We start from the raw sequence: 26,252 nt of genomic DNA, 5'->3' as shown, positions 1-26,252 counted from the left end.
CATGAAAGTAAATAAATTTAGCTTTATGGCTTTTTATTATTATTATTATTATTATTATTATTATTATTATTAATCTGCGAATATAAATACAGACTGAAAAATTTTATTGTATAAAACGTCAAAATTCACCACCAAAAATGTCTATTGTCGGCTTTAGACGCTACCAAATCGCAAGCAAAGCACGCTCCTATCGCATGCATGAAAATTCGGCCTAATTCACATTCAAATTCACTCTTGAGACTATCCTTCAGCTGACAGCATTGAGCAGTGACGATGCAAATCGCATCGCCGAAACCTACGCATCTAAGCAGTTTATTCAACTGTAGAAGATGCCAACCTTTTATCACTCCCAAGATACCAGCCTTTGAAAGTAGAGATAAGATAAAGATAAGTGCTGAAGAATATAGGTACTGCTATTAGTTTTTGAATGTTAACGAAATTTTATGGTTTAGTAAAGAAAAGGTCACAAAAAAGTCAGGAAATATCATTTTGGAATTTTAGTAGACACCCTGTATTGTCAGTTGTGCTTCAGAGTGAAAAACTTATATTCAAGTATATTCGTACCATGATCATCATAATATAAATATTTATTTGTGGTAAATTTTAGTGTTACTTTATAAGAGCTAAAGCAGTCTTGTTCAAAGAAATCTTGGCGATCCACGTTGCTTTAGAAACCCATGACATTTCCTAATGGGATATTCTAATACTTTGGACCTAAATAAAGATCTCAGTGGCTAAAAAGAATGAACTTTGGTTTCAGTTAATTTGAACTATCGGTTAGACCATAGGAGTTTTCAAAAAGAGATGGCTGGCCATTTTTTTTTTTTCTTCAAAACTGTGCATCAGTAATAAAAGAAACAACAAATTCGTATATTTGTTGAGAATTTTATATCTATCATCTATTTTGAAAAATATCCTGTAGTAACTTTCCCAAGTTAAGTTCCTAATCAATATTTGTGTAGTCACATATCTGAAATTTCATTATTTTCAGTAATCGTCTAACTTAGTATTAGAATCTTCGTTGACAGTATATTATGATGTCATCTTCTGACTGTTATATCTAACAGTTAAAACTGTCTAGGTTGGCCAAGTTTCGTTTCAAAGAAAACTAGTTGGTCCAGTTACAGAGTAATATTACCACAAATATGTATTTTCATTTTTCTCATTTAGCAAATGTCCAATAGGTGATTAGCATTACATGTTTTACTGTATTACTAAAATCTTGAATGATGCGTTTTTTTAAATGTAAATTTGCCAAGTTAAATCCCTCAAATGTAATTGGATTTTTTTAATAATAAAGAAAATAACATAATTATGAAGGAAACATAAATAAAATTAGGTTATTTACAGTTGTTTATGACGACTCGTTTAGAATACAGAAGACCGTTTCAGATTTCCGATAACAACTGTGATCGCTAGGTAGCAGTACACGTGAACAGCCCCGACAAGATATTGCAGATAGTTCGAAAGTGTTATGTGTTGACTTGCAAGGAGGATGGCTGTTGCATGTGTGTGTGTTTGAGAGGTCATATGATTCGGGAAATTATGGTCTTTTGGGAGATCTGTGCCTTTCACGACATTGGTTATAGTTATAGCCGAAAAAGTAAACAGTGTATGACAAAAATGTTTCCATCTAGAAAGAAATCTGGGCTGTGTTGAATCACAACAAAACTGGTACCCCACTGTTTCGGAATCCTCCAATATTAGACTTCTTAAGATATCGGAAGCTTGGGTGTACCCCCAGTTGCAAGAAAGTTCGTTCCTAGGTGTGACGTGAAACCCACCGCCACAAAGAACAATAGCAAGGGCAGTACAACGTTTTGCCGCGATCGGAAATCTCATAGTTGTATAAATTTGCATCTGGTAAAGAAACATCATTCCAGCTCATATGCTCCGTTCCTCACAAATTATGCGTGGAAGACGAACAGTCGAAAGCTGCAGAACACCATCTTGCATGGGACAGATAGAAATTAGTAGTGACTCCGGGCGAGTCATGAGTGTATCTGTTGGAATGTCATAAAACGAGGGCCATCTTCACCGACCCTCTAATTCCTGAGGTCGTTCTGACTGGGTACGTGAATGTGCTGAATTTTTCATACAGCTTTATGGTTGTTGGTTACCAATACAATTGTAAACTTAAATTACCAGACGAACTTCTTGCAGCCATTATACCGCCATATGATATCCACCCCTATATCTATTCCTATATGACAGCAACACATCTGGCGGTGTCATTAATCAGAACAAGATGTCCAGCCATATGACAAAGTCAACGTATATGGAATGAATGGCACATGAAATGAAAATTAATGCAGTTCTGTTTACATACATTCCTGTGAAATCCCCTGATGTATCTCCCATGGATTTTTGTCTGTTTCCGTCGTTGAAACGTGCGTTTTTAATAGCCAGACACACTCGAGTGCCTTTCGAATGTTTGTCCAGAGGAATGGAATATTCTTGAATAAACGTGCTACAATGGTGTCTACTGAGATGAAGATGGTAGCTACCAGACAATACTTGCACAACCGCTAATGTCGTCACGATATATTTTTTGAGCTAATACGAATGACAGACTCGTTACCATAAACTTGAAACGACCTTACGTGTTAGCAACACATTCGCTTCCGATAGTTTCGATCATGGATTTCCAGATTTGTTGGGTTCAACCGGTGTTCTTAAGTTTTTTCTTTCTTTATTTATTATGAATGGTATTTAATGATTCCATTGTATGTTTTTCTATGAACATTTTTGCGTTGGCTATTTTCATGGTCCAGTTCAGAACTAGCGGAAGCAAGCTTATTATCGGTTTGTAAGGGCTGAAAATTGAGTTTTGTGTAAATCCTCTATTTAAATTAATTTTTTCAAGGTTTTTTCCCTTAACCTTGGAAATCTGAAATGGTATCCGATCCTATCTATTTTAATTTGTTTTCTCAGAAAAATAGATAATCGAGAAATCATCGCTGAAAGCGACAAACTAGTCGCAGCTATCATAGTTACTTATGTCTAGAAGTGTAGATAAATTTTGAACCTTCCTTACTACTACTACTACTATTATTATTATTATTATTATTATTATTATTATTATTATTATTATTATTATTATTATTATTATTAACATTTTAATAATACGTCTAATATAAAACCTGGTTCACAATTTTTACTGTTCATGCTAATCATGACATATTTTTCATAATATTGCTGACAATCGTTATTCTCGATTTATTTTCTCATTATTCGTGCCATTTTAATAACATTGATCAGTAACTAATTCCGCTAAAGGCAGATTTCACTTTAGTGAAAATGTGCAGAATCTGAGAGTTTCCCAAGCATTTTTAACTTGAAGACTTGACTAAATTGTAAGTGACTCTGAGCTCGTGGGAGCCGGTTGTTCTTATGTATTGATTTGCTGTAAATAAGAGGATACATTTAATATGTCTATATTTCCGCTTTTCTGGAAAGTTAGCATTTATTTCGTCAACGCGTCTTTGGTTCATGCAGGTTATCTTGAGTGTGCCAATGTTGAATATCATTCGAAAAGATTGTGTTTAACATGAAATAGTAGTTTGCTCACCTCTATACTAGCGGAACCTTGATTCTGTTCCTGGCTATGGCAGTTTGGGTACACAAGATCGTGTCAGTGTTTTTTCAGAGATTTTTTTGTTTTCTCTTAGTCTCATTCCACCAAGACTAAAAATTCCGTATCGCATATTGAAGAATGAATTTCTTAAAAGTAAGCTTGTTTTAGAGTATGTGTTGCTAGTTTTGAATTTTTTTTAGCAGTAGCCAATTGTTTGCATGAGATTGTTAAGTGACTGTCTTTTTGTTATGTGTACATAAATGAACAAATTGAAATAAAGTTATCTGCCAATATCTTAGGAATGACGATTCCTTCTTATTTCATTGTAGGTGCATGGACACCACTCTTTCGGACTCTGAAATGCAGTCAGCCGAACAGGAAAGAGCTGATCGCAGTCTGTTTGTACAGGAATTAGTTCTAGCTACTTTGGCGGAAGGCCAGAATTTACTTGAAGGGTTGGACTCTGATTCTGGTACTGAATTAATAAAGAAAGAGAAAGAGACAACAGAGCGAGCTAGTCCAAGTGCTGGTTCTGCAAATGGTAGTGCCAACACTTCACCTCGTGCCTCACCATCAACCAACGTTGCCAATATATCTGGATGTCCGCCAGCACCACAAAAAGTAGTGCCAGCAAAACGAGCCTCTTCCAGAGGGTCTTTAAGCAGTGGTAATGTAGCGTCAGTAGGAATGGTGAGACAAGCAGGTGCATCAGCCACCTCATCATCATCATCATCGGGGTTTCACCATGATCTTCGTGGCGGTATTCGCGGAGGTCTCGGAGGCGTCGCCGGCGTCTTGACGTCTCCCCAACAGCAACAGCAGCAGCAGCCAATGAGAGTGCTGACAGGCACCGGCACAATACGGGAGGTGCCTCCTCCAGCCGTTGGTTTCGGGGGGCGGGGTAGTGTTCGAGGTGGAGCAGGGGGTAGAGATTCTGGATCCGGCTCACCAGGAACGACCCGCAGAAAGCCAGTTCGCCCGGTAGAAGGAAGAAATCAGTCCACGGAACCACCTCCGCCCCACTAACGACAAGCTAGTCGACATAGATTCCCCGTTTTTTATTTGCGAACCCTGTATAGACCTTCCAAAAGTTGGTGAGACTGTTGGGGGCTGTGGAACCGTGACGCATGAAGAAGACAAGAATTGGTTGTTCTTTCCGAGTCGAAGAAAATGTGAAGTTCGTTGTTCTGCAACACATGATTTGTGATAATATGGCAACCTCCTAGATTACATAGTGGGATAACAATATATATAATGTATATCATCCACAATACTCAAATCTAATTGTGGATTTATTCAAGAGGAGTGTATTGAAATAGTGAAGGTTCTGTATTTAAAACTAATAACCTTTTTCTGTGTAATAATTGATATATACATATATATATAAATATATAAATACATAATACACATATACATAATATTGAACTGTTCTTTAAAATAGTGTGGTTACATATATTCTTCTATAGGCTCTTGCAGTCTTGCCAACTTTTGTGGCCTCTTGTAAAATAGCTTGTTATTTGTGAGTGTATACTTGAAGTCGGTGAGCGATATTTGGGTAAGAACTGTGAAGCCAGTGTGTGCTATATTGGGAAATGTTACGCCATGTTATGCTGAGTTTTCTTTCCTTTTTGTGACGGCATTTTTTTCTGTTTGTATAATAAAGCAAAACTGAAGTGAAGGGGTTTTTTGCAGGGTGCTCTACAACCTAGACAATTTTACATAGAAAGTTAGCCTTCTTTCTACTACATTACCTTAGGGGCAAAAGAAGTATAAGCAAAAAGCAAATATATTTCAGTCATCTAAATGTTACTGCCCATTTGATCATGGTTCTAAGGGATAATGTATTTCTTTCTTAGAATCTGTTAGTCTTGCACCTTGTGTCCAAAATTTATCAGTTTCATGCATAATTGGCAGAAAAAAAAACAATTATTATATAATTACCAGTATATTATTGCACACTTTCTGCCACATAATAATCTCATGATCCCTATAAAGAATGCTTTAATTTTTGTTGGTTTCTGCATACATTGTCGTGAAACAATGAACTGTACATTCAAGGTAAATTAACAATTGTCCTGTTTTGTTTCATGAAACATCAAGTAATAAAGCAGTAATATCAAATATGTATGTTTTAACTCACTGATTTGTGCCCATTTCTTTAGAGATAACTGGAAGAATATTAGAATAGCTCGTGGTAACTTGAACCAGATTCCATTGTCTTGAACAGTCAGTAATATAAGTTCTCTTTCTTTTATGAAAACATATTTCAGTGCACCTTAAGAAAATTTTGGCCCATTATATTATCGAACTTAAGGATGTTTTGCTTTTAGTTATACATAGAATCAACAAATTTGTTTCCATTAGGCAAACTGAATCTGAACTTTTCTTGCTGGCTGTATAGTTACGCTCATAATTACCAATCAGATTATACTCGTGTAAAGAAAAAGAAATAATTCGTGTTTCTTAACATTTCATTTGTTAATCACACTAAGGGATAAAGAATGAAGGCAGTATAGCTTTGGCCTTAAGGTAGTAATTAGCTCCTGTGCTGGTAAAGAACCAGAGTTCAGCTGCTCTATCACGTCCAGTTTAAATCTAATTACGACGTGTAAGTAGTCTTTACACAGGTCTGTTTAAACATATTAATACGTTTGTAACAAATTAGAGGCTTTAGATCACATAATCTCTGATTCGGATCCTAGTTAAAAGTTTCTGTTCATGTGCGTAAACTATTCATAATCAGCAATACAATATATGCCCATACAAATGGAATTTTGGGTGGTACTGTTTATCGTATGATATGATGTAACTATTTGAAAAATTTTCATGGAAGACTAACTTTGGAAGCAACTTAAATGGTAAACACGTGGCTTCTTATAACTTGTATCAGTTGTTCAGAAATATAATAAATGGTCTATGTATGGATAGTTCATATTGTTTTAACATTCGCCCAGTGAAGATACTAAAAATAACAGATCCGACGAACATAGGGTCATTTCTTACCCATCAATATTTTAATTGTTTTTTTAAGAACATAGTATTATTACTAGATTTCCAATTAATTTAAAGCTTGATATTAGTGATGAGCATATTGGTCTTCATTGGCGGATCTAGAAGGTAAAAATTGGGGAGGGGCAGCCAGACTATGATAGCTTCAGCACTTTCTTCTTGCTGTCTAGTCAGTTCACAAAATATCCATCTGAAGTTTTAAAAACTTTTGCTCGAACATTATTACCGCAAAGAGAACACACACGCACAGTTTATTTACATTCTTCGTCTGCACGAGTGAAATCGGACAAAAATGTTTGATATTTTCTCTGACAGACAGTGTTACAATTTCGTGAAGGGAAATTTCCTGTCCGTAGAGATGAAATTTTCCAATATGAGGGAATGTTTCCCTCAAATTTATAACGCACACAAACACACCCAGATATGCTTATATATTACCATGCGTTTCCATTGGTACATATTTTGAAAATTACCTGATACGTATTTGGAAGAAAATATCCTGCATTCCCGCCACTGTTATGAATTTCCCGCTTTATGGGATTTTTTTTGCCACCTGGCAACACTGCTGACATGTTGGAGCATGCTAAGGGAATGAGCAGAGTAGAAATGATCACGCAGAGTGAGAGAAATGGCAATAAATTCGACGGTGTGAGGCAGACAGGACATAAAATATCCTTCACGTAAACAGTGAAGACTGGGTCATTCAAGACCCAGACAAAGAATTGTTTATTTGTGATTAACAAATAATGAATGCTAGGCTAATGGAAGTGTTACTACATGTGTAGGTTAAAAGAAGCAAGGCCGATGAACGGAAAAAGGAAGAAGAAATAGAAAAAAAGTTAAAACATTTATGGGTAAAAAATGACCCGATCTTCGTTGGGCGAGTGTTAAAAAATTATAATTTTCTCTAAAGTGATAAACTGTACATAGTAGTATGTTATACCAATATTACATTCATAAAATATCAGCAGCTAAGGTACAGTATAAAAAATTCAAAAGCAAGGTACTACAGTGTTTATAAATGTAATATTAACAAAAGAGAAGTCTACAGGTAGACGAGCAGATAAACGTATTTCATAGTGCATAATATCGAGAAAAAAAAAAATCAATTTAGGTTGACTACGAAAGGAATTTTAAGATGTACGAAGAGATATCAAAACGTTTATGCAATCAGTTCGAGAAAACCACTGTGTATACCTTTAAGAAAATGATGGCATTAGTTTTTCTTTATGTAGTTTTGTGCTTCGTGATGCGTTTGTGCCAGTAGACCCTCACCTTGCGTAAGTCATTTTTGTAGAGGTCTGCACTTTAAACTAGAAACGATATTTCTGTACAAAAATGACAATATGATACATACATTTTTACAGGCAAGCAAATTACAACCTTATTAATTAAATCTATACGATAATGTCGAAACATGTCACTTTCTGATTTTTAGCTGTAACAGTTTCACACTAAGATCTATATACAAGAAAAAGTTGATAATTTAACAAAAAAAAAAAAAAAAATCCTTATTTAGCAGTATATATAGTCAGTAAATTTGTGGACTAACGCCTAGAATATATGCAACCAGTAGAATCTAGATGTCATGGTTGCTGTGCTTGCCATAAACGTCCACACAGATCCACACTGACCCTGAAAATAATCACCGTTGGTAGATGCACTTTTACCAACGTTCGTAGAGCCGTTGAAAAGATGTTTGAAAAATGGCATTAGCAGACATCTCTCGTAAGGTATCCTTTGTGGCAATCATCTCGGGAGAATGAAAGCGACGTCCACGTAATAGCTTAGCTTTCAAGCGGGGAAAGAGATCGAAATCACAGTGCAAGATCAGTTGAGTATGGAGGATGTGGCAAAACTAATCTGCCTTGCCAACTCCTCGTGGACAAGAACAGAGCGATGTGCAGGAACGTTGTCGTGCAGCAACATCCAGTTTTTCCTGTGCCAAAGTTCAGGATGTTTATGACGAATTGACTTGCGGAAGTGGCGAAGGATCTCTTTTTAGCGTGTCTTATTGACAAGTACTCTTTGTGGGATGAATTCCGTGTGGACAATTCCCTGCAAGCCGAAAAAGCAGTTCAAGCATCACTTTCTCTTTTGACCTCGGGCTTTTAAGTTTTCGAGATGATGATGCTATTTGTCTTGTTAGTTGTTGATTGAACAGGAGTGTTTCATCTGTTATTATCCGGTTCTGGAACATTCCATCAGCGACAGCACTATTTGCGATCAAGTCATTGCAAATGGTCATCCGCTTTCCATGTTGATCTTTTGTCAGAATGTGTGGCACACGGTGCTGGGTGATACGGGGCATTCCCAAGTAATGTCAGAATATTGTGACACGTCTCATGACTGATCCGTACTGCTGCTGCGATGTCTACGACTGTAAACAGTTAACGCGACCACCATTGCAACCTTTTCGATCTTGTGTTTAGTCGACCAATACGTTTATCATCCTCTTAAACAGTTCCTCCTCTCTTCGGCCGCAGTAGCTCAGTGGTAGAAAGTTCACTTCTGGTGCATGGGGTCCCTGGTTCTATCCTAGCTCGCGCAAGTGAACTTTGTGGTGCACAAACACCGTGCGCGTGTGGTTTCTCGGGGTTCGCTCTTTCCTCCCACTTCATTCCACCATTTCATTTATTTCTCACCATCACCGTCTCCTTCAGCTTAACCGAGATAATCGTGGGACGTAAAACTTAGATTTCATTTCATTTTTTGTTTCTCCCCTTCACAAACCGTTGGTGCCGCTTAAACACAGCACTACGCCCCAGGGTGTTGTCAACATACACTTGCCTGATCATCTGTAACGTTTCTGTAGCCGATTTGTTTAGTTTTTGGCAAAACTTGATGCTTTCCCGTTGCTCAAACTGCGACATTCTTCAAGTCTGCCGCGACGCGTTCATCTCCTTTCACAACGGAGACAATACGTCCGTTTACACTCTGCACACACCTGTCTCTTGCTGAGTCGTGAGATGAACTTCCACTGCTTTCTCCAGGATGTCACTTACCAGCTGTAGTACACCACTAACGCCACACAGCGTCTAGTCCACGAAGTGATATATATTTCACCAGTGAACTGGAAATATTTTAAATTTAATTCATAAGGTTATAATTGCATGTACAAATGTGCATATCATGTTTTTCCATCCTCATGTAGATTTCTGCTATTCGTGCTGTCAAAATGGGGTCTTTCGAATAGTCCCAAGGAAAAAAAATGCTTAGTGGTAGCTCTGATGAATGTGGAGGGTGGAACAAGATTTCATATTGGACTGTCTTCACTGGGGATACGTTGGCCGAATGACCTGGTGCATTGTGTACCAAAAGCAGCACCCATTCTGAGCGTTCCTGGGCGTTTGATCTTCAGTTCTTCTTGTGACCGAGCTTGGAGATGAGAGTAATATTGACTAGTGATAATTTTGACTCCCTGGCAGGTAATCTGTAATGATCAGAATACGAGAGCAGCACTGGTGGCAGATCTTTGCCTTTTTAGAGAAAGGGAGAGGGGATTCTTGCTTGCTCGTTCCCATCGTTTCTGGGTCATAAATTTATCAACTTCCACTCATTATGACTAATCGGCCGGAAAAATCCTACGAAACATACATACGAAATGGTCATGTCCAGTTTGGAATTCCTGATTCAAATTGAGTACCATCTCTAGGGTTGGGCTGTCATACCTGTAAACTGTCATCTTTTTGTAAATGTATTTTGCTGATTTTCCATGGATATGCAGGAACGTGATGGCGTTTCGTGCCTTAAGTGTGTCAGTCTTGCTCGTTAAGTAATTGTGAATCAACATTTTATATGCTTAACTTAGAAGAAGCAAAATGTAATACGTATGTTCGAAGGGATTCATCGTTTTTCTCGTGGATGATTGCTCGAACTTTTTGACATCTCTCCTGTGGTCAGTGATATGAATCCCAATCTACGAACGGGAATTTTGTTTTTTGATCAACGTGATTCAATCTCCTCTCTGTGGTATATAGACACTGGAACTTTAGTATACTAAATTCATAGAACCATTCAAAATGTATTCCTAGTGTCGAATATCTGAACATGGTTTTGCAGAATTTACCCCCCCCACACACACACACACACACCCGCAAAAAGAATCTCGTAATAAGAAAGATTTATATTGAATAATTTTCAGTGACTGATAACTCTATATATGAGTGGCAGTCAAATGAAAACAGAATACGCGCGAAAAAGTACCAATGGAATGTTTTTATTCAAAGGTAATTGTTAGATATATTAATACATTTATCCAATGTGAGACAATACGATCAATTCCAGTCTTGTAGGAGGAGTTAGGTCGATGACGCATCTACAACCTCTCCCACTCTTTCACTTCCTCGTCCAACTGAAAATGACGTCCACAAATGCCTTTCTTCAGGTCACCAAAAATGTAAAAATCACAAGGGAAAAGATCTGGGCTGTATAGAGGATCCTGAAGTGATTCCTAGTCAAAGCTCTGAAGCGAATCCCTCAGGAGATTGGAGTATGGGGACGGATATTATCGCACAGAAGGATGATTCCGTCCGACAGCATTCCAAGGCGCTTTGACTTTACGGCACATCTCAGTTTCTGCAGAGGGGGCTCAGTGGTAGAGCATTCACCTCCGGTGCTTGGGGTCCCTGGTCCCAGCTCGCGCCGTGTGGACTTTGTGGTGGACAAACACCATGCTCGTGGGTTTTCTCAGGGTTCTCCCGTTTCCTCCCACTTTCTTCATTTCACTCATCTCTCATCATCACCGTCTCCTTTAGCCTAACCAGCGTAACCGTGAGACGTAAAACTTAAAGATTTCATTACATTTCAGTTTCAGTTTCTGCAGAGAGTTCATAGCGCTTCGCATTTATTGTGGATTCATGCTCGAGAAAGTAAACAAGCAGAAGGACCCTGTAGTCGAAGAAGGTAATTGTGACTTTACCAGAACTTGTGTGAACCGGTTCGAATTTCTTTGGCGGAGGGAAATTGGGGTGTTTCCATTGTTGGCTTTGGCGTTTGCTATCGGATTCAAAATGGTGCTACCATGTTTCGTTCCCTGTAACAATACGGGACAGAAACCCATATTCTTTGTCGTGGTATCGCTGCATATGCATCAGACAGGAAGCTATTCTGTCAAACTTGTGTCCCTCTGTCAGTTGGTGTGGGACCTACTTCGCGCAAATTTTTCAGAACTGCAAGTGTTCTTTGATAATGGTATGCACGGAGCCATGGCTGATTCCGACCTGATATGAATTTCTTCCTCTGTGATTCGCCGATTTTCCCGAATAAGACCATTAATCCGCGCAATCATATTATGGGTAATGGCTCGATGGGCCTGTCCTGGGCGCGAATCATCTTTGTGATGTGCAGTCTTCTCGGAATCACGTATGCCACTCCTGCACACTTGTCAGTGACGTGCAGTATTCACCATACACAGCAGACATGCGACAATGAGTTTCGCGTTTTCCAACACCTTCACTGCCTGTCGCGACAAAACGCTATAACTTTGGCGGAGCAGTTTTGAGAAAAAGAGCCGTAAAGTCGCCACAGACCGGCTAATTCCCTACTTACATCGAAATTCTCTTTGGTATATTTTCAAAAGTATTTGACAGCTCAATGCTGGGCCTGGTGAACATAAATATCGGTGGCGGGAAATTCAAAAATGCTTATAGCGACAAAACAATGTAACTCAAGTTACAGCGTTTTGTCGCGACACGGCAGTTCAGCCACCAAGAAACGAACCACACCTTTCTCCTCTCAAGCACGTAGCCAGAATTTCGCGATAGGGGGGGTCCATGACGAAATACAGTAGTTATCACACCAGGGCTCGATCATTCTAAACTATTTTAATGCAACATATATTCGTTCGTTTAGCCAGGATTTCGTAATTGGGAGGGGGGGCGTGGCATGAAACTCTTTGGTTACACACCAGGGGATCGATCAATCTAAACTATTTTACTGGCAACATATCCATATTGGTTTGTGAGGACAATAAAATGAGGATATGTTAGTAAGTATAGCAACGAGATCCTTTCGGCAGTAAAGACATTCTATAAAATGGATTACTGTTACCCCAAAATTCAAAATGTCCCAAATTATTGGTGATTCTGGGCATTTCTTACGTTCTACCTGAGACTCTATCTTATCGAACCAGTTTATACATCGTCATTTGTAGTGCATAGGATTAGCATGGAGATAGATGGAATTCGGAATACTTCATTACAATAATATCCATTTTCAACATAACCCCTCCCCCCGTTTCCTCCACACAGAACCCCTCATAAGAAAGAGTAACTAAACGCTTGCTGTAGCTTTATATTTTTGACGCTGATTCATCTTTTTCTCGTTTCTTTTTGTTTCATCCTTCCTTAATATTTTTCATTTCTGGATCCAAAGGTGGGGGGGGGTCCGGACCCACCCCTTGGCTACGTGCCTGCTGCTGCTCTTTGCTTTCATCTAATGTTGGACGAAAACAATTTTCACAACATTAGAGTTCTGAAAACTCGGACTGAAGGGTGGCCGACTTTGTGAAAATGCTGGGTTATCGAGAATGGAATTTAAAAAGAATGAATACGAATGTTTCCTTAGAAAATACAATACTGTACTTGTATGTGTTCATTGCTTGAGAATACAACAGAGAATAAATTGCCCAATTACCCTTAAATAAAGGAAAAGTACGTACTTTATGGAGGCATAAAGCCTTTACTATACATGCAAATCAATGAATACACACTGTACAGTAATTACGTGATCAGACCGATCTCACCTAGCAATGACCTTAAACGGTCTGAGCGCGGAGTTCTTTCAACCTGCCAGGTTATCGAGCACCAAGTTTTAGGGACTCTGCTGTACTCACTCATAGAACAATAAACGAATAACTTTGTGTATCTTGTGAGTTGAGAGATGGCAGTATCGGTAAGAAGCAGCAGTGTTGCCAACTTCTGCGAGATTTTTTTAAAAGGATGTTCGGCTTTCATTTGACTGCTACCCGTATGTATAAAATATCGAGAATATTCCATCCACAAATAAACTATCTGTGTTCAATTATATCTGACAGTATTATCCGCAGTGGCGGATAGTGTTAGTGTTGCAGCGTTGCGCAATGACCAAAGTATTTCAAGAAAAAAAAAATATTAGCAGTAGTAGTAAAGAATGGGAAAAAATACTTTCTAATACACCATATATACTTTAATAACATATTTTTTGCTTCTATAATTGTAAAATCCATTAATCAGTTTAAAAAAGTGAAAAACAATCCATCACAGAATCTAATTTATATTGCGTTGCAGCGAGCATACAACGACCAGATTTCTACAGCACGGCAATAGGAGCGAATGTTAAGTCTCCTTTTCCCTATCTCGGGAGTTAAAGGCTCTGGTCGTTGCAGTGCTTCTGCAACAACGCGGCACGGTTCCCGGTGAACGAGAAGGTTTTTCGCGTTAAATAAGATTTCTGAATCTTACTTCCCTACCAATTATAAATGGAATTTATTTTTATGCATTCATAAATTTTAAATTACAGGACTATACTGAAACAAATCAATATAATGAAAATTAAAAAAAAAAAAAAGTGATTGCAGAATTACAAAATAAGATGGAAAATACTTTCATTTGCTTTCCACTTTATTAAATAAATACGCATTTACAAGTTAATTCTTAGTTTATGTAGATAATGAAGGCTTCTTGTACAGAAATTTGTGAACTAAATACTAACAAGTTAATATATAGAACCCCTCCTCTGTACATAATATTTTAGTATATACATATTTGTTTTATAAAACAAATGTATTTTATACTCTTGATAACTTTCCACATAAAACTGCATGATGGGAAACATCATATTGAATTTGGGACTAGTTAGCAATGCTCAGAGGCGCAACTACGAGAGGGTTCACTGGGTCCGAACTCCATAAAAATTTCAAAACTCGACTAACATTTGTAGACTTGCTTAACGAACTATACTTGTTTAACAGAGAACTGATTGATGTAGGCTAAATATTTTATTTTACGCCTCATCATGTACTCTTCTTGTAAAAATAATAGTTCTATCATTTTTTATTTTTTTTATTATTATTTAGAAATATAGGTGTCAGTAATTAATTACTTATCGTCTTTTCGGGTGCAAAATAAGACAGGTTCTATATTACATAGACGTATTGGACCCCTTCAAATACTTTGGACCCCTCCCAGCAAACATTTCTGGGTGTAGAACTGGTAATGATGTTTGTTTTGACGTTCTTTGACTTTGGCTTCTGTTACATGCTGATCCTACATCTGGCGGGTTTCAAAGTTTCCTTTCCAGAACGTATCACATCGATAACCATTATTTCCTCTCGTGTGGAAGTATATTGTGTTCATCGTGCATTGCTTACAACCAAGACGGATGATTTGGAATGTAGTTTTTCTTTTACGCACGTGTGTGGGTTTATGTATATGTGACATTTGCCATTCATATATTCTTTTGTATCAGCTATTTTTTCTGAATCAGTTATTTCAGATTTTAGTTATTAGATTTACTTGAGTTGTGTGTACTCTAATTCTTTAAATAACCTACAAATTCTGAATGAATTCTATACCATGACTTCTGTAAATAACATACAAGAAAAAGCAATTTCTCCAGCTCTTCCCTGAGGAAAAACTTGCAATTCAGGCTTAGACAAAACAAGCAAAGGGCAATTCAAAAGAATGTTCGGAAAAAATCTGGTTTAAATTCACAGGACATCTCATGGCAGCAATGCTGTTTCCCTTATATATATTTCCACAATTTGTTTTAAATATTTCTAGATAAACTGCGAGTAAAGTGTGTTCAATTTACATTTTTTTTTTATAACACTAATCTCATATAGCCACGAACTGTCTTTAATCAAAGCTGCAGAAGAATTTGGATTACTGTCAGGGGTTTGCTAGAATGAATTGCTCGCAATAATCTAGAAAAATTATTTAGTGAATCTACAAAGCTTCTGAAATTAATATTAACTGTACGTATGACGTCAGCAAACGGAGACAGGCGTTTTTCCACATCGAAAAGAATTGACACTTTCAAGGAATTGTATATGAAGAAGGGTTATCACCATTGGTTATGCTTTCCATCGAAAGAGACCTGATAATGTGAATACCAGAGTTCAACCAGCATGTATTAGCCAAATTTACTCTAATCAAAGAGAGGAGAATGAACTTACTAATTAAATAAGATGACTAGCCGGATAAAATGTTCTTTATTATTTTTTATTTTTTGGAAAACAGAATTCCACTTAATTTCACATGTCACATAGCATTTGCATCTAAAGTTATACTGATTAGTCAATGAGTTCATTTTATGTCTTCTGTCTCCGAGCATTAGTACTGCAACATCGAAACCACAATCCACCGGCCGCCACTGATTATACGTATCAATTATATCAATAATATTTTGGTATTTAAGAAAGTCGTACATTTGAAATGAAAAGGCGAAATGCTTCTTCAGTTATTACTTCGTAGTTGACGTAGCAAGTGTGCTTATTCGATCCATCGAACACTGGAAAGGAACAATAAGAAATTTCAGGAGGAAATAAACAATAAAAATACTAGACCATCAGCCATTCTAAGACAAAGGAGGATGCATTGGAACAAAAATTGTCGATTTCATTCTCCGTTCATAGAATTATATTATGTAAATGTAACACTGTCTTTAAAGATTAATTATGTATTAGGCCAAAACATTTTGTCTGAAACATTAATACAATGAAAACATTGATAAACAATTCAAGTACAAGGTAACTAGAGATCATCTTGTTTAGAAGCACTCGCAACGTTTAATGACTTGCAAGTATATATAAGTTTCAGTAAGAAGAGAAATTCGAAAGTTTTTAGTGGTTCATAAAATTCGTGCGTGGTTACACAATTTACCTCAAGGGGCGGTGTGAAAGTTTCTGTTATACCTTCCCAAGGTGCGAAATCGTTTGAAAATGGTGGGGGGAAGAAGAAGTTCAGTGATCCACATTAATGCCTGGCTGTGCTTCACACATGAAGTGGCTGCTCCAAAAAGTTGAAATACTCATGGATTATTATTATTATAAGCACCGTAGTAGTATTGATAATAATACTAATAATAATAAATGTCCAAACTAGTGGTCATTGTAATTTAAAATGCCTTAATAATGGTATTTAATTTATTCATTTAACCTAAATTGGTACACTTATCTACTGCATTTAATATACACTTCGGTGCGTATGGTCCAGGGATATACTCCCGTGGGATCATAGTCCCGTTGTGTTTACCATCACATTGAAGACTGCATTCACGAAAATAGCGGTATAAGATCTAGAAGTCAGAAATAATAGCGCCTGAGAACTGATGTCCTAACCAAGCATTAGATCTACCTGGCCAGCCATAGATCCCCACGAACTGTAGAGTCAGAGTATAGTTTTTTTTATTATTATTATTTGTGAAATTCCCGTTTCTTCGCTAAGTTTTTAGTGTTTCAGTTTGGTCGCTCAGATATCCCGGATATATCATATCCGGTCACCTATGTATCTGTATTGTATTATTAGCAAGAATATGTTATTATAAATAACAGATATGATTTCAATGAAAATACTTGAAAGCACAACGAAAAGCCGCGTTGCGTCAGTGGTAGAACGCTCACTTCAGGTGGGTGGGATCCCTGGCTGGATCCAGCTCGCGCCAAATTCTTCTTGTGGTATACAAACACTGTAGGTTGATGTTTTCTTGGGGTCCTCCCGTTTCGTTTCACTTTCTTAATCCACTATTATCATCCATCTCATCATGACCGTCTTCTTTAGCCTTGGCGGATATTCGTAGGCATTTGCTTCCCATCTCCCTCTCTAGTCTAATATTGGTGTCCTCCCCTACAGATTTTGTGAGAGGGAAATGCAAGCATGAAATTTTTGGTGGTGGGGGAATTTCCCCTCCCTCCCGGGATTTCGCACCCTGTACCTTCCATTGTCACGTAATCCAGTCTGTCAGTACACTGTCTAGTACAGTAGTCTGTAGTATGCAACGTAAATTTGGATAAGATCCTCCGAGATCGTATACAATTCGTAAGTGTTCTTTCAATTTCAACTCGTATAACATGGGTTTATTATTATGTTGAAAAGAGGTTGCATCTGTAAATAAAAGTTATCGCCGTCCACCAGTAAACATTGAAATAGTAAAGCGCTGCGGGAGATATTCTCAATATTTGCGATTTTATTCGTAACTGATTAGAAATGTTGCGGGCACTAAATGGCGACAAAGTGAATTTCTGCGAGAATTCGGAATGTAAAAACTTCAGTAGAAGCAGACGATTTCATTTGATCATTAATATTAGGTTCCAAACTATGGTATGCGTAAGTGTCGAAAGTCTTATAGAACGGCTATGTCCGCCTGTCTTGTCTATCGACAGGTATCAGAGCGAAAACGGTAAGAGATATCGAGACATGCTTTTTACAACCGATTCAGTGTTCCAAGTATATGTTCCATCTCCTCCATTAACCCGCTGTTCAAACCGGAAGTGGTAGAAAAACATTTCCGGTTTCAAGGTTATCGCTATTGAACAAAAACAGTAATAGTTGACTGACATGCTATTTTTTTGCAATCAATTCAACATCTGAAGAGGACGTATCATCACCGCGTGCAATATACTACCAAAACCGGAAGTGTTTGAAATTTTTTAGTACTTCCGATTTCAGTACTGATTTCAATAAAGCAAAAATGGTAAAAAATATCAAGAAGCTTTTAAAATTTTTAAAGAATTTTTTCAGTCGATTCAGCATCTCAAGAATAGATTTCATGTCTTCCGTCAACCACTTCAGGTTTCAACGCTGATCACCATAGAACTAACGGTAATAGATAGCGACAAGCTCTTTGTTGCAATCTATTCAGCGTCTCAAGAGAACATATCACCACACTATCAAAGCCGAAGGTGGTTGAAATTCACTAATACTTATTTTCATAATGAAAACTGTAAGAGAAATTGTAATATGATTTTTGACATAGCGTCCCAAGAATGGGTTTCGCCTCGACTTTTATCTATCTATTCAAACCGGAGGCGAAAATTGCAACGCAACAATAAGTTTATGCCGTTCTAGACCAGTGATAAAAGAGCAATACAATGAACCGTACGTACACTCGTGTCCAAAATGATTGTCGCATATCTATAACTGTCTTCTTGTAAGAATATAATTTCACAATGATTTTGCAGGGTACTTTTAATACCGATACTATGTGTATAATCGGAAAATGTATATTTGTTGTAAGTTTCATAGGAAAAGAATTATGAATACGAAAATTAGAATGAGTAAAACAAAATGTTTCTAAATGGACAAGAAAGTTTTACAAGGGTCACTATGAAAGTTTTGAGATACGCATTGTTGTGGCACAGTATTTGAATTCCAACAATTGCGTTCGGTAGTGGTATCCAAAGCGCAGAAGCGAAGCAAGTTTCAACTCGCCTCGCTTATCGGCGTGGCCGTATCGCCTTCACTTGTTTGTTGATGTGAGCAGTATTCGGCTGTCTAGAATGGAGCTCGAAAGGGAACATTTTCGGGCAATTATCCTTTACGATTTCAAAAGTGCTTTGAACGAGACACAAAGTCTTGACCGTTTGCAGGGAGCATTTGGGGACCTTGCTCCTTCCCGTGCTACAATTTTTCGGTGGTTTGGTGAATTCAGAAGAGGCCGGACATCCCTTACAGATGAAGAGAGAGCTGGACGTCCGGCAACAGCTGTGTCAAATGAAAACATTGCCACTGTGGAACAAATGATTCGAGAAAATAATCGAACAACTTTCAAGGACATTGAATCTACAGTGAACATTGGATCGCCAGCAGTAACAAAAATTCTTCATGATCATCTTCGGCTCAGGAAGGTTTCGTCTCGTTGGGTGCCTCACACTTTGACTGAACAGCAGAAGCGCATGCGTGTGGAATGGTGTGAACAAATTCTTGCAAGATTTGATGGAGGCAATTCTCGATGCGTCTCTGACATTGTTACTGGTGATGAGACTTGGATCTATCAATTTGACCGTGAAAATAAACGCCAGTCTACAGTTTGGATCTTTCCAGACGAAAATCCACCCACGAAAGTGAAGCGACCGCGAAGTGTGGGGAAGAAGATGGTCGCAACTTTCTTCTCCGAATCTGGCCATGTTGCAACTGTTCCACTTCAAGAACAAAGGACTGTTACTGCTCATTGGTACACCACTGTTTGCCTAACAAAAGTATTCCAGAAGCTTCGGGAACGGCGTTCAAGAACTGGATTGCGTGGGATCCTGCTTCGTCATGACAGCGCGTCCGCACACACGGCCAACATCACAGTTCAGTTTTTAGAATCTACGGAGGTCAAACTTATGACTCATCCGTCGTATAGCCCTGACCTGGCCCCGTGTGATATTTTTCTGTTCCTCAGGATCAAAGATCGTATGCCTGGGAAGAGATTTTGCAGTCCTGAAGAAGCTGTAGTTGCTTACGAGAATGAACTTTCAACACTTGAAGAAAAAGACTGGCAACACTGCTTCCAAAAGTGGTTTTCGAGGATGCAAAAATGTGTACAGTGTAACGGTGAATACTTGGAGAAAATGTAAGTTATAATTGATTTTAAGTATGTAAATTATTTCACATCTCAAAACTTTCGTAGTGACCCTCGTATTTTCGTTTTATTGTTCCTATTTACTGTTCTTTTGACATGAAATTTGTCACATACATGTCTTTGGCGATTATATACATTCTAACGTTTAAGAAATACCGGGCGAATTTGTTATCAAATTCCTACAACAACATATTTATAGACATGCGACAATAATTTTGGACGTGAGTGTACCTTTAGGTTTCAAAGTAATCTATATCAGCATCAAACACCTTTTGCCTAGTGCGACAACTAATGTCTGGTACGCTGGGGGGTGTCATAGAGGACCCACTTTTTGTCACTAGTGAGTAAGTGATCAATGATGAGTATTTTCAGGTCCGAGTAAGGACAACAGGCTTACTCGTTGTTCCTTGTTGGCTACAGACAATATGTGGGGTACTCACGTGCTTAACTTGCGTAATTTTTGCAGGCTGACTATTTCAACGGAAATGAAATCTTCCTGCAAGTTTATCACACGTTAGACCACTATCCTTGATGGCTGCTTTCAGGGCCTCGTCATCTAACACCTGTGGTCGTCCATTGTGAGATTCATATGAAAGGCTCATAGCTCTCGAATGTAATTTCTGCCTGACATATGCGGCATCTGACAGGCCCACCTTACAGTCATACAACAAACTACTTCGATACATCTATTTCTCTTCGACACTGGACGATCTATGGCTGGTGTATGTGCATAATATGCCTTAAAAAAAAAAAAAATCGATGGTCAAACTAACTCCCGATCGTTTGGCAGCCATGTGCATCATTTCGTTTCGTCTCTGTGAGCGCATGACTAATGGGAAGTCAAAAACGAGAATTTCTTTGGTTACCTTTTACGATTCCCAGTTACAATAATCACATAATGGATAAAATGGACATAAATAGCTACAAGCAGTTCTTTGATATGGATTCAGTACCACAAGAAGGTCTTCTAGCAGTGGCGTATTTACGATTTTGTTTCGGGAGCTTTGCCTGAAAATGTGAAAATTCTGCGAGATATTTCGTATATTTTACTATAGTAAGTAAGATTTCGGGAGGCTTAAGCCCGGAAGCCCTCCCCCCTAAATACGTCACTGTGTTCTAGTTTTGATTTTATTTCTGTATAGAAATCAGCTAGCACTTCCGGTTTCAATATTAATCTCCATAGCACAAAAAGAGTAAGGCAACGAGTAATGGCTTTTGGTTATAGTCTAGGCATCGGGGCTTAAAAATTGAGTTCTAAGGACAAATCATGTAACAATTTGGCATCCGATATTTTTTGAATATATACCCATCATTGATAACAAAAATGTCGGATGCCAGTAGGGATGCTCACGAGACAAGATTTAAGACTGTCTCGACTCGAAAATGTGCTGTAAAAGTGATGTCTCGACTCGAAAAATATATACTTTTCTATTGGAAGAGCTGTGTCTCGACTCGAATTTTGTCAGGAAAATCCTGTCTCGACTTGACTCGAACGCATCCCTAGATGCCAGAAAAAAAACACCTCACGGAAGGGGAGGGGGAGAGGGGAGAAAGCCGAAATTTTAGCTGTTTCAATTACTTACTGTAACTCCGCAACAATTGGAGCTAGAGATTCCAAACATTTTTCATTTTGTTTGTCTAATTGCCTTCTACAATTTAATCTTAGTGCATTTTTGTGCTAGATATAATGGTTTTCTTATTATTTTCATTTTTACTCAGTATTGGCTGAGCGTGACGTCAGTTTTTTAGCCACAGATTCTTTACCAGATCAAATTCCGAAAAATGTTTCGGCTAAAAGTTTTTCGTCATTTTATGCTCTTTCAAAAAATGTATACTTATATTAGTGTAGGAGTAATTGTGCCTGACTTATAAGCACTGGCGTCTCTGGCACGTAAAATTTGGGGGGGGGGGCATCAAAGAAAGTGATTTAAATGGTACTACCTAACCCAGCCAACACTCAGGGGCGGATCCAGGGAGGGACGAGTGCCCACCAGAAGAGGAAACTTTCCTATTGTATATACATAAATAAAACTCATCCCAGAGTTTGGAGCTCTTAAAAGTAGCTTCAAGTAGCAGTATTACAACCTACCGCGCCCCTCCCAGAAGTCTGTCCTGGATCGCCCCTGCCTACACTACATGAAATATACAGTGGCGGATTAAGCTTCGTCGGCGCCCTAGGCACAAACTTAATGTGCGCCCTTCTCAAAAGAAAAATATTATTTGCAGTATTTTAAGGTTAATATAAAATTAGTGAACATACTGAAATAAGAAGAGAAGTATAAAAATCTATATTATAAAAGAGAACGCACAAATCCTTTGTTAGCTCATCACGCTAATACGGCTGAACCAATTTCTTTTATTTTTGGGGGGTTATTAGGATTTGGACCCTAGATGGTTTTTATCATATCACTTTAATTTTTAATTACCAGTGTCTTGAGATAATTGACCATTCAAGTGTCCATACGTACAAATCCTTTGTTATTAGTTCATCATAGGTAAAAATAAACGTATTTATATGCAACCCGCATGACCGTGTCACTCGGCGGGTTAACATAAATGACAGGCGCTATAATGTTAACATTTACTGCAATTTGAAAGCGAAAAAGTAAAAATTATCTAAATAACAAAGTTTATTGCGTTCCGGGGTGACCGCAGCGAAGCGGGGTGAACGCTGCTAGTCAATAATAAAAGTAATAGGCCTAATGCAAACAATTCATTTTAAGTAGACTCTATGTGCTATACCTAAAATTATGTAATGTATTCAGAAATTAAATACACGAGTCATAAATTAAGGTGCTTCCACCTCATTTTGATTGCTGCAAACTCGCGTATAAGTTGTTCAAAATTGATGTGTCCATCAGTCAAGTTGTCTGCTTCGATGTGGAGAATAGATAACTCGTTCAGACTTTTATTACACATAGTTGAACGGAGATAAGTCTTCAGTCTTTTTAGAGCCGAAAACGAACATTCGGCTGAACAGTTTGTTACAGCAGTACATAAAAATATTCTTAATGCAATCTCCACATTTGGAAACACACACTGCAACGTTTCTTTCCGTATAAACGCCAAAATTTCTGCTGGTGAGTCACAGATTCTTCTAGTTTTCAGAATTCCTGCAAAGTGCACACATTATGCAAAGTGTCATTTCTGAACGTGCAGCCTGAAGGTTGGCTGCACGTTCAGAAATGACACAAGAACTTTGCAGAAACTTACTAAAACCATGAAATTGTCAGACATTACATTATAGCTTTCCTTTCTTCTAATTAATTCAACGTGCAATTTATCAAGCATGTTCAGTCTGCTGTTCAGTCAAAGTGTGAGGCACCCAACGAGATGAAACCTTCCTGAGCCGAAGATGATCATGAAGAATTTTTGTTACTGCTGGCGATCCTATGTTCACTGTAGATTAAATGTCCTTGAAAGTTGTTCGAGGATTTTCTCGAATCATTTGTTCCACAGCGGCAATGTTTTCATCTGACACAGCTGTTGCCGGACGTCCAGCTCTCTCTTCATCTTTAAGCGATGTCCGGCCTCCTCTGAATTCACTAAACCACCGAAAAATTGTAGCACGGGAAGGAGCAATGTCCCCAAATGCCCCTTGCAAACGGTCAAGACTTTTTGTCTCGTTCAAACCACTTTTTAAATCGTAAAGGATCATTGCCCGAAAATGTTCCCTTTCGAGTTCCATTCTAGACAGCCGAATACTGCTCACATCAACAAACAAGTAAAGGTGATACGGCCACGCCGATAAGCGAGACGAATTGAAACTTGTTTCGCTTCTTCGCTCTGGATACCACTACCGTACACAATTGTTGGAATTCAAATACTGTACCACAACAATGCGTATCTCAAAACTTTCGTAGTGACCCTCGTAAGACAAAAACTGGTTGCATTGAATTAGATATCTGCGTAATTATTTATTGCAAAGCACAAATACTCGTCTGCGTATAACAGAGGTAGCTCCGAGTAGATTAATAACACGGTTCAAAAACAACCACTTTTGCGGTCCATGCGAAAGATGCACTGACTCACTTAACAGCAGTCTCAAAAATGACCGAGTGTATTTTCTTTCGCTCTATTTATTATTATTATTATTATTATTATTATTATTATTAAAGACTGACATTGTACAGGCAATACGATTATGCGAGTTTCAAACAATCAGTCTTCTTTGTCGCCTGGCCATTGGTTTTGCAAGGATGGTGAGAGATCGACGGTTTATTTACAAAAACAAACCAGGAAGGATGGGTGGGCTGCTTGCATTATTATCATTGTAAGCGATAAAAGTCACAGCAGGGTTAAAAAACGAAGTGATTGACGCCTCAATCTGAATCTGAAGGAGGCAGAGCAGACGAAACATTTCTCGATGACACATAAATCACATAAATACGATACACCAAGATTTGTTTCGTATGAGTCGAAAGTGTTGCAAACCATTGATTTGAAACATTGGTTTCAAAGGTCTAAATTATTACTATGTGCGTTCGACATTTGTTTTTATATATATATATATTCTGGAAAAAAAGATTTGCCGCCCCCAAGAGTTGCCGCCCCTAGGCACGTGCCTAGTAGGCCTATTTGGTAATCCGCCACTGGAAATATAGTATCAAGTGTAGGTTCATTCCTTTCTTTCGTCGCCGTTTTCTTTCTTCGATTCCGTTTGTTACCATTCTACTTGCCTCCACGGACCCCCTGAGAACTCTGAACTCTGTTATAATCGTTTCACAGCCTGAATATTATATTCCAAGTAAGTACAATTATTATCATTCATAGGTTATTCTGTCGTTAGTAAATAAAGTTAGAATAAAATATTGAATATTTTGTACTTCAAAATATTGGGGGGACGTGTCACCCTCGTCCTCCCCCCTGCCAGAGACGCCCGTGGTTATAAGCGACTTTATTCTGTCGTGTGCGAAACATCACGGCACGACCCAAGAGTTACCTTCCCACAAACGGTAGATATCAGCACCTGATGATTAATATATATATATATATATATATATATATATATATATATATATATATATATATATATATATATATATATATATATATATATATATATATACATGGTGGGCCATTTTAATCAATCCACGGACATATCTGAAAAATGATAAAACATAGAAGAAGTGTTTGAAGTACACGTTATATATTGCTAAGGGGAAAAACCAATTCTGCCAAAAATACCCCTCCTCGCCCCCCGTAAATGGGGCTAACGCGGGGTAACTTTGAAATGTCAAATGGGAACATGCGTCGAGTAATACCTCGTTCGAAAGGTCTTGGAAAACTAAGTAACGCTGTACCAAAAGATCTTTCATATGGAGCACCAGTTTCAAGATGGCCGCCATGATATGGTTCGGAAACTCCAGTACCCGCAGTATGAAAACCATGGAAGGTAAATGAATGGAACAAAATTGAAATACGTAAATATCATAGGGCATATCGAATGATGTGATCCCTGTGGTCTCCCTGAAGGGGTCTTGGGGGCTAACTTCAAAATTTCAATGTCCGAGCGAACAACGGTTCGGGCGTACGCTTGACCTACCCAATGCTGTTTGGAAGGCAGATTTCATGGATAGAGAATTGGTGCATTGGTGCTGATGGCCACATTTACATTTTGATTAACTATTAACACTCATGTCATCTTGTGAGCTTGAGGGACGAAACTGTGTATATCCCCGAAATGCTTTCCGAATAACCAGCACGCATTGCATAAAAGTTTCTGTGGCGACAAATTCACACGTTTGTAAGTTCCAGCAACTGCATTATTCGACAACTTCTTTCGTATAACGTTCCTTCTGTTTTCGCATCAAATCATACTCAGCCATACAGATATGCGTTACCATTCAAATAAAATTTCACCTTTTTTAGTCATTACAGCGTCATCCTTACAAATAAATGTTTCAACCACATCATACCTATTTGTAGCATAGCCTTAATTTGCGAATTAAAGTAGAATTCTCATTTGAACTTTCACAGTTACTTTCCACCCCACTCACATACAGAGCTCAGGGAGAGATTATTTTGCAGGACTTGGATATATATATATAATGGCAATTTTACTCTAACATTTTTATCTCTGTTGTATCATTCTCGAGCCATGGAACGCCTCCGTGGTTTC

The 26,252-nt window shown here is 38.1% G+C and overlaps 1 protein-coding gene across 7 annotated transcripts in view; it reads left to right on the top strand.

The window, feature by feature from the left end:
* The window catches only part of LOC145692409 (E3 ubiquitin-protein ligase KCMF1-like), a 129,972-nt gene extending 124,274 nt beyond the window's left edge, over positions 1-5,698 (top strand). For all 7 annotated transcript variants that reach the window (XM_081767740.1, XM_081767723.1, XM_081767737.1 and 4 more), the window contains exon 8: positions 3,907-5,698. In XM_081767740.1, coding sequence (XP_081623866.1) covers positions 3,907-4,603 — 697 coding nt within the window. In that variant the 3' untranslated portion in view covers positions 4,604-5,698. The remainder of the gene's footprint in view (positions 1-3,906) is intronic.
* The last annotated feature ends 20,554 nt before the right edge of the window (positions 5,699-26,252 follow it).

This window comes from Thermobia domestica, chromosome 1 (genome assembly GCF_964235325.1).
Source record: "Thermobia domestica chromosome 1, izTheDome1.hap1.1, whole genome shotgun sequence".
In the NCBI taxonomy this organism is placed as follows: Eukaryota; Metazoa; Arthropoda; class Insecta; order Zygentoma; family Lepismatidae; genus Thermobia; species Thermobia domestica.
This window is presented reverse-complemented; position numbering and strand designations above follow the sequence as displayed.